This window comes from Camponotus floridanus, unplaced genomic scaffold (genome assembly GCF_003227725.1).
Source record: "Camponotus floridanus strain SB8 unplaced genomic scaffold, Cflo_v7.5 scaffold237, whole genome shotgun sequence".
NCBI classification, from domain to species: domain Eukaryota; kingdom Metazoa; phylum Arthropoda; class Insecta; order Hymenoptera; family Formicidae; genus Camponotus; species Camponotus floridanus.
This window is the reverse complement of record NW_020229367.1, coordinates 98503-115197: the sequence shown is the minus strand read 5'-3', so window position 1 is coordinate 115197 and position 16695 is coordinate 98503. Positions and strand designations below refer to the sequence as shown.

General features: G+C 39.1%; 1 protein-coding gene across 1 annotated transcript; it reads left to right on the top strand.

The window, feature by feature from the left end:
- The first annotated feature begins 5879 nt into the window (after positions 1–5879).
- LOC112638024 lies at positions 5880–12819 on the top strand. The gene is made up of 11 exons (XM_025408858.1): positions 5880–5900; positions 6261–6342; positions 10080–10198; positions 10600–10769; positions 10891–10981; positions 11070–11255; positions 11337–11510; positions 11587–11725; positions 11801–11874; positions 12210–12499; positions 12789–12819. Exons 1-11 carry the CDS (start codon positions 5880–5882, stop codon positions 12817–12819), a joined length of 1377 nt encoding a protein of 458 aa, XP_025264643.1.
- Positions 12820–16695: the final 3876 nt, after the last annotated feature.

Here is a 16695-nt window from a genome sequence, read left to right as displayed (position 1 = left end):
TCGATGGGGGAACAATAGAGCGACGTGGAGAATTCCTCGTCGTCGAAATTAGCGTGCGCGTAAATATAGGCTCGTTCCTCGAACGGATGCACTATTCCGCCGGAACCCGTCGACGTGTAGTACTTGCCCTTTCGACACGTTTTATTCTCGATCTGCACGTACGAATGAATGTAACCGTTTCGAAAATCCAACAGCATGCATTCGGATACTTTTAGATCGCGAAACATCTCGTACTCTTGCAACAACAAACCGGTAGTACCGGAGCACATGACGATGCTGTTCGCCGCGATCGGATAGAGGGACACGTGCGTGCCATTCGCCTCGAATTGCGTGCGGCAGTTGGCGAGAACCCACGCCTCGGTCTCGTCCTCGAGAACGATCGCTCCCGGCTGATAGACCGAAAGATCGACGACGGTGTTAATGCCTCCCGAGGATGAATTGGCGTTGAGCGTGAAAAATCGTTGCTGCGTTATCGCGTGCATAACGTGCGAGCTGAACGTTTCCGCGCGATACGAGTAAAACGGGATATCGCGTTTGAACGCGCGACAACTGAACGCCCATCGTTGCTCGTACATGCGCAGAAAACCGATGCTGGGGACGCACGCTACGCCGAATTTTGTTTCCGGCCACAGCCAATAACTGGGTAGAGTTACGCCGTTTCCGAATAGTCCGAAACATACGTATTTGATCTGTTTGTGCGCGAAAAATGACAACATCATCTGATCGATCTCGGACAGAATCTCCACGCTCGTCGCTTTACGGCGCGCTACTCGATCGAGTTCTCGAAAACGAGCGCTGTGCACGAAGCGCCACAAGTCGCCGTAGAAAGGAATGCGACCGCGCCAAAGTCGACCGCCGTCGCGCAAACGTACGAATTCGTCCTCGGGAATGTTCTCGGAGCCGATCGCACTTCGAAACGTATCGAGTTTAACCTTCGCCGCCGCACCGATGGCGATCTTACCGAATCCGAAACGCGGAGGAATGGGTTTCGCGTACAATTTGGAGCGCGATTCGGTGAGACTTCGCAACACGCGTTTGTACGCGGCGTCCGCGGCGAACGAGTCGCGATTCACGGCCAGGCAAGCCACGGCCCAGGCGTAGGCGGCTCGCGAAGCCGTTATGTCGTCGACATCGTCCGGTGTTCGTCCCGCCAAGCGGTACGGATCTTTGACGAGATACGTCATGCAACGGGTGGCCAGATCCGTCAGTCGCTTGTCCGCGATAAAGTACATGCATTTCGCGAAGTGCTCGGCTCCGAGCACAACGTACATACGCCAATCGGGGAAAGTGCGGCGATTCTCAACGCGCGGGAATCGCTGCGCGAAGTCGCGCATCACGCTCAGGGAACGCGCGTACGTCTCCAACGACGCGTTGGAATTATTTTCCGGTGTAGCGACGTAAGACAGCAATTTATCCTGCAGACCCATCATTAATCTGAAATTGCGCTCGTTGAACGGCCAACGCGCGTAGACGCTGGTCGTGGTGATCAGTTTATCGATATTCTTCTTCTTCCTGGAGGCTCCACCGCCGATAACGTTGGCGAGGATTCGCGCCAACTTGGTGGCGCTCCTCGATACGGTCGTGCCCACGGAAACTTCGGATTCCAAACGATACGTCCAGATTTCATTTGGAGCGGCACGCGATCGCGGTATACTGACGATGGTCGACCAATCTAGAGGAAGCGGCGGAGAAACATTCTTCCGCCGCAACGACGCGTCCGGATCGCCGATAACCGGAAACGCTAATGGATTACCGCGACATTGAACCTGCGAACGAATCAACGTAGCGACGAAGAGAAACACCATCAATACGCATATGGTGGCTAGAAAAACCTTGTTTTCGTTAATACGACCCATACCAAATCGATTGCGTCGGATCCCCCGTCACGATGGTTGTCGCTGGAAGGAGTATCGGCGTTGCCGAAATCTTATACATATCGCGCGAAATGAAAACTAATCGATCGAAACGATTCGAATAGAACGAAGAGAAGTATCGCGCGTCACGCCAAATCCAACGTTGCAAACATCTAAGAGAAAAATAAAAAAAACGACGAAGATGGCGAAGATCGTCGCGACGATCGTCGCGATCATCGCATTAGCGCCGGTGATATCCGCCGGCGCACCTATAGCGCTCTGCTGACAGATATCGCCCACCAGCACGATGCGTTCGTCGCGCAATAACTCGAAGAGAATCTCCATGAGAGTACCCTCCAGTTGACCGAATTCGTCGACGAAAAAAACGGGCCGAGACGGCCGATCGTCGAGTTCCGCGTTGTCGTCCGCGACGCGGAGCGAACAAAGATTCCGTTGCGCGAAACATCGTCGCTGTTTCTCGCGCGCCGCCACGGCGCGCCGCTTCAACTCGTCTATACCGGTACGTTGCAGTTCGAGCCACGCGTCGAGCGAGCGAATGCCGAGACGTCGCATCAAGAAAGCGTCCACGGTATACGTCTAAATGTTACGATCGCCTCGTCCAAATCTCATCTTGATGGATTGCGCGAACAGTCGCTTCTTCACGAGATATATCACACCGCCGTGAGGATAGGTCTTCAACAGGAGGCTCAACATGAACGTTTTTCCCGCGCCGGCGACACCGTCCACGACGACGCGCGCATCGTCGCCGCCGCCTTCTTCGCGGGCCGATCTCGAACGTCCATCGAGAACGGCGCACACCGCGGCGAACGTGTCGCGCTGTTCTAACGTCAGAGACACAAAGCGACTTGTTCGTCGCTTCGTCTCGTTTATTCGCGGCGCGATAGTCGACAACGCCGTTAATTTTGGAGCCGTTCGCCGAGAAGGAACGCGCGACGTTTTTCGAGCGGCCCAACCGAGAAATTTCGCGCGGTCGTTCCAAATCCTTGACGGTCTCGACGCGACGCACTCGCACGAGACGTCAAGCTTCTCGTCGACGAGCACCTATCTCCTCGGGTCGTTGATCACGGCGAAGAGCTCGGGGTCGCGGCGTTCCTCGTTCGCGTCGTCGATCCCGCGAAGACTCGAATCAACACCTTCGACGAATACGTTTTCGTCGTCGACGTCGTCGGACGCATCGTCGCCTTCGATCATCGCCATAGCCGCGGATTCGCGCATCGCTTCGTCGTTCGAGAAAATCCATATTCGCGAGGATTTGATCGGAATCGCGAAGAACGTCGGTTCTTCCCGCAACGAAATCGGAAAAGTGGACACGAGCAACATCCAGCGCACGAAGAGATCGAGCAGCTGCTCGGGATCGTAATTCTTCGTCCGTGATCGGATATTCGCGTTTTCCGTCGTCGTTATACTCACTCGAACGAAGACTCGATCGAAAACACGAACGCGTTCCGCTATACAAACGTCGCTCGATGCTCGGACAACTTTCAACGAACGTACGTAATCGTCTTCGAGAGCGATCGATCGCTCGCACATCTCTCTCGACGTCGACGTCGACGTCGACATTGGCTCGTCCGAACGCGTCCGCGATACGTTCAATCGCGCGATTCTATACGTTTCGGCAATCCCGTCGCAACACTCGCGAACAAATTCCCTCTCGACGTCGGTATCGAGCTTGTCCAGCGGCACGCGTTCCGGCGAGAGATGCAGATCGAGCGATATTCGCTCGATGTTGTGTTGCTCGAGATATGTGTCGTGTAACAAAGGACGCGTTATCCGATCCAAACGATCCAAACTAGCTACGTCGAGAGCGAAAGCGGCGACCATCGCGATCGCGTCGATATCGCCCGACGGGTGAGAAAGATACGAGCGAGAAACGTACGCGCTAACGATACGTTGTTAATCGATTACGATAACGCTACCGGGGGGGACGATTTAGCGTCGTCGACGACAATGTTGCTTATTAAATGTACGCACCGCCGCGTTGAAATAACCATCATCGTTTCACTCCTCGACGAGTGAGACGTCCGCTGCCGCCGCGTCGGCTATCGCGCGAGACTCCTCGAACTTTTGCGCGAGGAATCGTAGAAAGTCGTCCGGAGAGACGGGTGCGCGCAACAAACCGTCCTTTACCAACTGCGCCACGAACTCGGCCAATTTGGCGCGATGGAAAAATTGCTCGTCGAAACCTAGGCGCAGCAACTCCTCTTTATTTCGCGACATCCACTGTAGCGCGTAATCGTAATCCGCGTCGGTCCACGCGGTCTCTATGGCGATCTGCCGCGCAGTCGCGGCGTCCACCGTGAGCGGAGTGCGATATTCGAAAAAAGGTTCCAAGTCGTCGACCAATCTCGCCACGTCCGCGAGATTGCCGCTAACGGCACCACCTCCGCTCGCGGTAGCGGAAGCCCGCGACGCTTCAACGCCGCGCCCATCGAGACGAGCCGTCGTCATCGTCGCGGATACCGGTTCCGCGACGCTTATCGTAGTTCCTCGATCCGAATACGGCGTCACGGATATCGCCACCGATGCCGGTCGACAAGTATTCCAGGAGCATACGTTTACGCCGCTGCTCGTTAAACCGGAGCGCATCACGCGATCCGTAACGCTCGTAGCGCGAACCGCCTCCGCGTAATCCTCCCTGGCGGCTCGATCGTCGTCCTCGTCTCCGGCGCTCGTGTTGACTCTAGCCGCCATGCGCATCGGTTTCGCGCGATACGAATATTCGTCGATACCCACGATTCGATCGTTCGCCGCAACATCGCTCTTCACTCGCGTCGAGAATACGTACAATTGCTCTATCTGCGGGAGCAGAGGAGCGTTGTCGAGCGCGTCGCCGTTAACGTCTTTCTCCGTGCCGTTCTCCGCGAAATCATCGAGTCCGCTCGACGGCGAGGTGTACTCGACCAAAGGGACCTGCAAGCGAGCTCGTATTTGAAAAAAACCTGGTTTCATGAGCATCGCCGGCGCGATGTACGGATAGAATTGGCGCTTGGAAAATTTAACGTCGCAATCCTCGCCGCTGGCATTGACGCGAACGAACACGCTGCCGCGCGCCACTCGACGCGCGAAGACGCCCGAATCGGCGTCCACCTCGAGGGATGGGAATCGCATGAAATCGTGAATAAAGTGAGCCGCGGTTTGCATGGCGAACGCGCTTTTAACAATATCGACGAATAAAAGCAGCTTATATTATAAGTCGCGCTACTTTACGCCACGTTAGGTTCGGTCTTCGTCTTCGCGCGCCGTTAACCGCACGGTCATGGAGAACGGTGATTCTTTGTATCTGGGTAGATTAATCGTAGACACGTTCGCCGACTTGCGACGCGATCGGTTCATCGTTCGCTCGTCGTCGTTCGAGCGCCACTCTATGCCCTTTTCCATCACGGCCGATGACGTATCGTTGCTGCTGATCGGCGTATTCAACGCGATAGCGAACTCGTCGGGCGAATCCACGCCGTCCGGCGAATCGTCGCCGTCGAGCATCGGGACGCTGATCAGATTCATAGATTCCATCGAGAAACGACCGATATCGTTTGTCGGAGTACCGACTCGTTCGGTCGAGGATCTATACGCCTTCTTCCGCGATAATCGCGATTTCACGTCCGATCTAACCGATAGCGTCCGCTTGCGATTATACGAGAGGCTACTCTCTAAATTTCTTAGAGTGAAAATGCACTCGAAAAATTGAGTGACTGGTCAAGTCACTCTAGTTAGAGTGATTTTTCACTCATAGGAGTGAATTCTTCTCACTTTTTGTTGTAGAGTGAAAAATTCACTCTGTAAAGTAGAGAAAATATGTATACTCTATTTTGTAGAGTGAATATTTTCACTCTATGTAGTATAGAGTGAAAATTTTTATTCGTTAAGAGTGAGTGACGCGCATGTGAACCGCGCATGCCGCACATGAGTCCGCCGTTAGCAATACTGCGTATTGTCTCGCGACATTACCACGTGCTATTATTATACGTTTCTTAAATTATCCAATTTCTTAGATTACTATTTTCAGAAATGCCAACGTATCTTCCTGAGGTAAGTGTTTATAAGAATTTATGTAGTTCATTTATCGATATGTATAAATTATATAAATTCAACATATAGCATGTCATAAAGAATGATTAATTTATAGGTTAGTTATAGGTTAATTAGATTGTATTTCTTACTAAACTAAATTATGTACAAGAAAATTATATATAAATTGAGACCTCACAGTATGTGTTTCGCCGTACATGTAGTTTTGTTACATTCGGCTTGTATATCGATAAACAAATAGCTATAATGAAAAATAATCTAATGACTTGTAGCTCGCTAAATCGACAAATATATACCACGTGCTGTGAGATCTCGATTATAGTCGTTTATTAAAATAATAATAAATAAATCCTTTGTTAGGAGACTTTAAACAGTACGGAACAATTGAAACACTTTCTCATACAGAATGGAATTTCGGAAGACGCCGTCAACATCTTAAAAGGTAAAATTTGATTCAATTTGTAAAAAAGGCAACATTTACACACATACCATTAATTCACATACATTAATTCTTAAAGCATTAAAAAGTACAATAAAAAAATAAAAGTTTTCTGTATACTAAAAATATATTTTGGAAATTAAATTATATAAGGAAAAAATTTATTCTTCGAGCAATATTTACAGAGTCCAGTCTTATAATATATAATATTGTGTAAATTATTTTAGCTTTTAATGTCGTTTTATTATTATAGTAATTTAAAATAGTGCCACTTGAAAAACACACACGGATTTTAATATAAGATGTAACTATAAATATATATTATAATATTTAATTATTTATATTTAATTATAAATATATATTTATAATATTTTTTTTATTGACAATTTCATCGGTTCAATATTAAATTTAATAAATAAATAAATATTTTGGGAAATTATAATAAATATATATTGCTCACATCCACACAAAGAGATTAGAATATGATTCGTCTGAATAATTTATAATTAATATATTATACACAATTACATACTAACGTTAGACTAACGTTATATAGTTCTGACGAATTATATTCCAATCTCTTTGCGTAGATGTGAGCTATATATATTTATTAAATTAAATATTGAAATACAGCTACAGCTACAATTTTTCAGTTTGATTTGTATTTTTTTATGTACTATTTTTATATGTATTACAGATACCCGAGAATAGATTAAAGTTAAAAAGTGATTAGTTTTTGTGTACATTTACATATCTTTATTTCTGTTTGTTTTACTTTTAAATTTAATAAAAAATTTAGTTTCAATTTAATAAAAAATTTTATGATTTTTAAGGTAACTTTAAATATTATAAAAAATGACTTTATTTAAATGTTTTAAATGTAAAATGTTATTACCTACAATTAAACAATATTCTTTGCATTTCCGTCGTTATCATGCTATAATGGTTAGCCGATCTTATTCATCAGGGTTTTATTGCAATCAAGATACTTGTGATAAACATTTTTTAAGATTCGATTCTTTAATTCGCCATATTAAAAAATGGCATGTCTCTGATGAGATATGCGATTCAGATATCCATTCAATGAATTCTGATAATTCTAATATTTCCGAAAAAATCGAAATACATTCAAAAGGAAAAATACATGAATTTTGTGAAAATAAAGACAATATTAATTTTCAAGACTGTATTAATTTTCAAGAATCAAAAGAATTTGATATTTCTAAAAGTGCACAAAAATTTATAGCAAACTTGAGAATGTTATCCAATTTCACTGGTACGGCTATAACTGCTATAACTAATGCAACACAGTGTTTAGTATCAGATGTTACAGATTTTATTCGCGAGGAAATGCATAATTTTTGTAAAAAACAGAATATAAACATAGAGTCTCCTGATGTTCAGGAATTATTAAATAAATTAAATTTTGATAATTTATTTGAAAAAGTGGATACTTTACAAGCTCAAATAAAAGCAGTCAAAAATACTTATCATTATATAGATTCAGTCGAAATACCTCTTGGATTCAGACTGCAGCAATATTTTGATAGAAAAGAACAAATGTGGAGACAAAAAAAAATTTATGAAACTTTTCAGTATGTCCCAATTATAGAAACACTGAAATTAATAATGTCTCACTCATCAATGCGGAATTATGTTCGTGTTGAACAAAACAGTTCAGATAATTTACTTGTAACTTTTAGAGATGGAATAAGTTATAAACAACATCCATTTTTTCAACGTTATCCAGATGCATTAAGAATTCAACTATATTATGATGATGTAGTTGTTAATAATCCATTAGGCTCTAAAGTTCATCCTCACAAAATTGGAGCTTTTTATTTTGTAATTCAAAATTTGCCTCAATATATTAACTCTTCTTTAGGAGGCATTCATGTTCTTAGTTTGTGTCATACTGCTGACATACAAAAATATGGCATGAAAGCTATATTGAAACCATTTTTGCTGGATCTAAGTAAACTTGAAAGTGATAATGGTGTAAATATTATATATAATGGGACACATTTTATATTAAGAGCAAGTATTGCTGCAGTTTGTGCTGATGGATTGGCCGCACATCAGTTATTGGGATTTTTAAGTCCATCTGCTAAATATTTTTGTAGACTCTGCATGATCAATAGAGATGATTTCAAGAATAATAGAAATTTAAAAGAAGTTTCTTTACGTACAAAACAACTACATGACAAACAATTAAAAGAAATAAATACTCAACGAACATTAAAAGAAATTGAACATTCTAAAACAAAGTCTGGTATTTTAGAAGATAGTGCATTACATTCTTCTCGCTTTTTTCATTGTACAAACAATTTAGTCTTTGATCCTATGCACGATATTTTAGAAGGTATCGCACCAATGGAATTAAAATTGGTTTTACATCATTATAATACCTGTAACGATTATAATTTTAACATAGATTTGTTTAACAACAGAATAAACTTATTTCAATATGGTTTACCAGAAAATAAAAATAAACCTTCTGCAAATTTTTCTTCGGCTTCTATTAGATATCAAAGAGATTACAAACTTTCACAAACTGCTGTACAAACATGGTGTTTATTAAAAGTTTTTCCTTTTTTGGTTTTAGACTTAATACCTGAAAATGATACATATCTATCGTTAATTTTAATATTGAATAGAATAAACGAAATAGTATTCGCTCCAAAATTGAGACACTCTATTTTACCATATTTATCAGAATTAATCGAAGAACACAATTGTTTATTCCGAGAATTATTTCCAGCTATAAGTCCAATTAATAAGCATCATCATTTAACTCATTACCCTCAGTGTATATCTTTTTCTGGTCCTTTACGTTGGTTAAATTGTTTACGATTTGAAGCGAAACATAATGTTTTAAAAAAATATGGATCTATTGTATGTAATTTTAAAAATATTACAAAAACCTTAAGTAATTATTGTCAGTTATCTCAGTGCGCAGTTTGGGGTACTAATGAAGAACCAAGAATCAAATTAAAATATGTTAACGGATCAAAAGTTTATGTTGAAAATACTTATTGCTGGCAGCAATTATATCACATGAAATATCAGAGTAAAGACAAAATTATTAAAGTTGATAAAGCAGAGGTTTACAGTATAGAATATCGAAAAGGTTTGTTTGTTGCTCTTGACAGTGGAGTACAAAAAAATAATGAAATTACATTTGGTTGTATTCAAGAATTAATAATACTAAAAGATAATGAACTGTGGTTATGGTGTGAAGAATGGCAGTATCTTGGTTATAATGAATCATTAAATGCTTATCTTGTGCATCCTAAATTAGATTCATTTAGATTTATAAACACTGATGAGTTATGTGATCTAAAACCATTTGCATTATGGACTGATTTTAAGACTAATTTATCTTACATTGTTCTTCATCATATATTATTATAAAAATACTTTATAATTATATCTTGTATATAATCATTGTATATAATCACAAATTTTTTATTTTTTATTTTTTTATATTTATGTATATTAAAATTTTAATTCATCCATCTAAATATCTTGTACATATATACATTTGCTTTTTATTTAATCTACACACTGTAAAAAGTTAATATAAAATTATATTATAAATGATATGGGAGATATCAAAATACAAAGATATGAACATCATAAAGACATCAGAATATAGTTAGTACATGTCCGTTGTATTTATTATTACAAAATTTATAATTTTTTAAATACATTTCTTTAAGTTAAATTCTATATTTTAGATGAAGGAGTTGACGGTTACGCTTTCATGGAATTAACTGAAAATGACTTGAAAGAACTTAAAATTAAGATTGGCCCAAGGAAAAGAATATTAAATTTAATTAATGCTTGCCATAATGTGGTAAGAGCAAAGATTAATCTTATATACCTTACACACACACACACACACACACACACACACACACACACACACACACACATTTAGTACAAGTTATTAATCATACATGAATATTAATCATTATTAATCATACATTCATATATGAATGAAAGTCTTCACAGGAAATTTTACTTGATGAAATAAATTTAGTGCAATTAAATACGCAGAACCAAATAATTAACAATGAAAATGTACAAAATAAAGAAAATATTTTATCTACAACAGAAAATTCGTCTAGTCCACAATGCCAAAAAGCATTAGTTCCTTTTGAAAATAAAAGCAAGGAGGTAAAAAATTGATATTAAAAATATAAATATTTAATATTTTTATTTAATATTTCTATGACATATAATTGTTGTTTATAGATACATCGAGATTTTGATATTAGATCCTGGATTAAAGAAAATGAAAAAGAATCTAAAAGAAATCCATCACTTATCAATATTTTAGATTCAGGTATTATTCACCCTACTAATAGACAAGAACTTATAAGAATTTGTTGTGCGGGTTTAATACAACTTAACAATAACAATTTGTAAGTAATAATATTTTGTTATTGATTAAGTATTGATATAGTATTGATTATTGATATAGTATAAACAATATTTACGTAATATTATATATAGATATGATTATATTTATTTTTCTTGTTAAAGATATCCATCACATGAATTAAAAATCGAATTAGCGAGGCAAATTATTACACAGTTTCCGAAACTTCGATCAACTCTTTCTGAAAACGGCTACGTAAGAATATATATTTTATATATTTTTTATATATTTTAAAATTGAAATATAACATAAACCTATTTTTTTAATTTTATGTTGGTTTTAGGAACATTTTTATGATAATAAAACAAATCAGGGTTTTATAGAGTATCGTTTAAAAACTATGAGAAAACATTTAAGTCCATCTAAAAAAAGAAAAGCTACTTCTAACGAATTAAAAATAAAAAAATCAAGAATATTAAAAGATATAAAACAAGATAAATATTTGGAAGAAGATATATTTACATTAAAAGTAAATATTATTTGATAATATAATTATATACAATTAGGATAATGAAATAGTGTGTTAGATCAATAATTATCACTATCATAGGTTGCTGAGCTTGCTTTAAAAATGCCGAATGAAACAAATAAAGATGATATATTTCGATTGAGCGATGAAACGAGATGTAATCGCCAAAAACAAATAAAAGAATCTGATCAAGAACTAACATTGAGTGACATTTTAAAAATGTACCCACGTTTTAAGGATTATAAAGGCGAATTGGTTGGAAACAGTTTTATTTATCTTTTTTAAGTCTTTAATATATAAATGATGTCCTTATTATTAATGTTTTTTATAGATTCACAGAGAATTTATAGCTGAATTTCCAGATAATGATAAGTTTTTGGCACAATTTACTACTCTTTACGTGCCGAGAATTTTACAATATTGTTCCCTGAACGCACCATATTTACTACTACATGTTAATGATATTGAAGGTAATAAAATAAATCAGATAATCTACAAGATTTCTCTGAGTGTATATCTTAATAATCATTACTTTATTGTTACAGATAATATGAAAGCTTTAATTTTATTACCGCATTTATTGCCGTCTCCTAATTATACCAAATGTAAAAAGAAAAATGTAAATAATATATAAATATGTATAATTATTTATTCTAATAAAAAATATATTTTAATATAAAGTTTGTATACATATATTTTAGGACACAGAGGTAACATCAATGAAGAAGAAAAGACACCCAGTGGAATGTTCAACTTTATGCTCAAGATTAACAATCCCACATAAAAGTTTACTCATATTTAAAAATGTATGTATCTCTCTTCTAATTAAAAGCATCATTTTACTCAGCATTTTTATTCAATAAACATGGATAAATATTAATTAATTAATATTTATACTTTTAGGCACAAGATGATTTATTTTTAAATGAATGCTCGCAAAATAATAAAAATAAAAATGTGCAACCTTATTTAATATGTAGTAAGACCAGTGAGGAAAGAAAAGGAATATATTATATTAAGGCAGATGATCATTTAATCGAAATTGGAAACAATGGCTTGCAAGCTTTTGATATTTTATTAAAACTGCATTATTGTTTTGATATACATTTTTCTGCAGATTTGATTAATTTTTATAATTTTATCACTGGTTGCATACTACAGTTAATACAACCCAAAGCATGTTGTGTAGCATTTGATGTTACTCTCAAAAATTTATCTACAAACAAAAGCATTCATTTACATGAGTAAGTACATACATTTAATATATAGAGAGATAAATATATTAGAGATTTTCGGTTATTTTAATTTACTTATTAATAATAACAAAAATGTATATGCGTTCAATTAAAGTATCTGCTATTGTTATTCATTAATTTGTGCCAGCTACTTGTTTCAGCTTTTTTCTCTTTAGCATTTTTAAAATTATTCACTTTAATTTTAAAATAAATTTATAAGAAATGTGATAAATTTTTACAAGCTTCTATACGAGTTAAATATTTTATTGGAGAAATAATAAATTAATTATTTTTTCAGATCATCCGATTATGATGATGAAGAAATTTAAAATATACTTAAATTTTTAACTCTCGTGATTAAATTTCATATAATTTTTATTTTCATATAAGAAATTTAAAATATACTTAAATTTAACTCCCATGTGATTAGATTTCATATAATTTTTATTTTCATGTAAGAAATCTATATTTTGTGATTCAGATTTATTTTATATAATTGTTATTTTCATATAAGAAATTTAAAATATACTTAAATTTAACTCCTATGTGATTAGATTTCATACAATTGTTATTTTCATATAAGAAATCTATATTTTGATTCAGATTTATATTTAATATATATTTAATAACTAAAATATATTTAGCATAATAACTGTAATAGAATATTTCGATGATAATATACTAACAATATTCATAATTTTATATGTTAATATATATAATGTTATACATATTGATAATATAAATATGTAATATAAATATATAATATTCCTAATTGATAATATAAATATTTGTTCTTTTATAACTTGTGTTATTTTTAATCTATTTCTTAGTAGTTCTTATTAGTATTACTTGCCTTTTAACATAAAAATATTATTTTAGTTCCAGCTTCTGATTTCTTGTTTGCAATTATTTTGATTATCAATGAAGCAAGAAAATAGATACTTCAAATTACAAAATATATTGAAAGATAATGTTCATAAAATGATACTTGCGAATAGAGAGATTGGTATAGTATATTTCGAAAACTTGCTTTAATAATGAATAGCCATAAAATTAATATGATATCTAGTTTATTTTTTTAAATGTCATTTTGTCATATTAAATTACATTTACAATTTTATTTTCTATATTTTTTAAAAAAGTTTTTGTAAGATTGTAAACATGTTTTTTTTGTGTGTAACGTTAAATACATTTATATGACTGTGACAAGAAAAAAGAGAATTAATCGGCTTTTACACAGATAGCATGCTACGTGCGATATGCAACTTCTATTAGTTCAAATAAAAAGCAATGATTGCTTCTCATTTCAACTAATCGAAGATTTACGTCATATACATCATATACGTAACATGTTATCTTATTATTATTTTATGTTTCTAGCCATCTTTCATTCTTCTTTCCGTTTTCTAATGTATATACATGTTATCTTATTATCTATTATTAGAAAACGGAAAGAAGAATGAAAGACTGCTAGAATCTCACTTCCTAAGAATGAATCTGTTCACTCGTAATTGAGTGAAAAATAACTTGACGAAAGTGATGACTCCACTTTCGATCGAGTGAATTATTCACTTCGAACCGAGTGACACATTCACTTTACGTTCAGAGTTAAACAGTTCACTTTTGTGAAAAGTGAATTTTCACTAATTACGAGTGGCAGTATATTCACTATCACTTGGAGTGAATATTCACTCGTTTGGAGTTAGATTTCACTCTAAGAAATTTAGAGAGTACACGGCGATTGGGGCTCGCTCCCGCTTTGAGTCGTTTTTTTTCGCAAGTGGCGTTACGTTAACGCGTAATGGTAGGGGAGGAATCGCGAAACAATCGCGAGGCGTTTCGCTCCCCCCAGTCAGCTATTTCGAAATCAGAGCGTGCGGTCCCCGAAATCTTCAGCACCGCTGGACCGATCCGGCCGTTCGCACGGGGGAGGGTGCCGAAGATTTCTGTAGTACGTACGTATTACGTACGTATAGGTTATGTCGCGAGACTTCGACCTCGCGAAGAAATGAGAAAGCCGTCACTAGCGACGAGAAACTTTGCCGCTCGTCGCGAGCCACGAGCGTAAGAAATAAGAGCGAGCGGATATCTCTCTCGCCGAAATCAGCCGATCCGCTGAATTAATTCAGCCGCGGTTTTATTCGCGTTCGACTAACCCCCTCTAATTCCGACCGATCCATCCAACTATCCGGACGAATTCCGCTGAAGTCGCGATGGCCGAAACGAACGCGCAACTCGACGCTATGACGTTGAGCCGTAAGTTGAAGAACGTCGGCAGTAGTTTGAACAACGTGTATCAGACGCGCGTGGCGCAACTCACCGCGAGTTGGTCGAATTGCAAGCGCGTGCTCTGGAACACGCGCAATCTCATGTACGTGATCTGTATACTGTCCATAATGTGTCTGGTGTCGTCGATATTATCGTGGAACAAAAACTTCCAAGTCTTCGTGCAAGGCGCTTTCGTCATATGCACCACGTTCGGCGCGTTGGTAGTCAGCAAACAATCGTGCTTCGCGGTTTTCGACAACGGTCTGAACGCGACGGGAAACGTGGGCGCTAACTCGACCACGGCCGCGGTATAAGCTCGCGCTCGTCGAAGAAACGTGCGCGAGATTATGCATTATTTCGCAATCGTCTGCGCGCTCGTAACGATATTCGTCGTCGTCGCGAGTTCTCGCGCGTTCGCTATACTTTGGTCGAACGATCCCGGAGGATCGATATCGTACGCGAACGCGTGGAAGCGAGCGATCGCCGCGTTCGAGGCCGATGCTCTCGGAGCGAAAAACGGGTTTCTCGTGGATTATCGCGGGCGTAGATTTTCACCGAACGTCGTCGCTATCTACGCCGAAATCCGATGACACTCTTGGAAACGCGCGCGGCGACGGAAGCGACGACGGGGTCGTCGTCGTGCGACCGCTGGGTTGGATCGTTTATTATCGTCGCGGCGAGACGTTTTATTATTTAAACGGAGCGTTGCGCGCCAACGTCGGAAGACCCTGCGGGCCTAACGAATCGGCATCATCATGTTAGACGCGGTGGACGATTACACGAAAACAATGAATCTGCGCGTAGCTTGCATTAATCTCACCCCGAGCGGACTGAACGCAACGTTCGCCGTGGCTCGACCGAACTACGTCGTGCTTGATTACATGTTAACCGCGTCGCCGCGAGATTTCAACGACGTGATCAACGTCACGAGTGTACTGAACGCTCTCATCGAGAATCACTCTTTGTAACGGAGATAACGAAACGACGAACGCGACTGTATAAAGAGCGACCGAAAGCGTCCTCGCGTCAGTATCGTAATTCGTTTCTCGTCGCACCGATGCGGCTGATCGTTCGAGATGAATCGGCGATCCGATTCCGTCGAGCTTTACGAGCGACTTGATTATTTCGAAGAGTCGGCGAGTCGATTGGTCGAATGTCTCGCGAGTTTCGTACGAAACGCGATCGCACCCGCCGAGAATGAAGACGAAGCCTCGATCGAGATTCACGACGAGGCGTCTAACGCGTACCGAGCAACGAGCCGAATCGTTGTATCGCGACGCGCTTCGTTCGTTACGAGCGGCCTGTCGATTTTTTCAAATGACGAAAGACGATGCGAACAATGAACGATATTCGTGGACCGAGGCGCTGTACATCGTGATCTATCAACATCTGATATCGCTCGAAACGGATCGAATCGAGCCGATAACCAAGACGAAGAGCTCAAACTAGGCGGTAGACGTACTTTCCGTCAAACGTCGACATAAACGTTTTACCGTTTCTCGCGTCACGTACGCTAAATTAATATTTCGTCGTATAGCGAGAACGGCGAGTCTCGCGCCGTCTCGACGAGATTCTTCGCGAAGAATCTCGGTTACGTTTGCGTCGTTTGTTCCCGTCGTTTCATCAAACCGTTTCACTATATCCAACACATTCGCATGCATTATCGCTTCGGCATGTATACGTGTCGTTGGTGTAAACGTTCCTTCGTGCAATTGAACGGCCTCAATTATTACGAATCGATATGTCGCGATAATTTAGCGCGACCTCCGATAACAACGACGAGGAAAAGGATCCATCATTTCGAGAAATGCGACTCGTGCGGACGTTTCTTCTCCAACGGAACGCCTCTGAGGAACCATATCGTACGAGAGCACGGTCGATTCAACATAGATCTCGGCGTTAACAGGGAGCAGCAAAAAGAGATAAGACGTATTCTG

Excerpts from the sequence above, each read along its gene's own strand:
- LOC112638024 (XM_025408858.1), top strand. The coding sequence starts at position 5,880 with ATGCCAACGTATCTTCCTGAG. Across the intron at positions 10,199-10,599 it reads TTAATGCTTGCCATAATGTG|ATACATCGAGATTTTGATAT; the intron begins GTAAGAGCAAAG and ends TGTTGTTTATAG. Across the intron at positions 11,875-12,209 it reads CCAAATGTAAAAAGAAAAAT|AATGTGCAACCTTATTTAAT; the intron begins GTAAATAATATA and ends AATAAAAATAAA.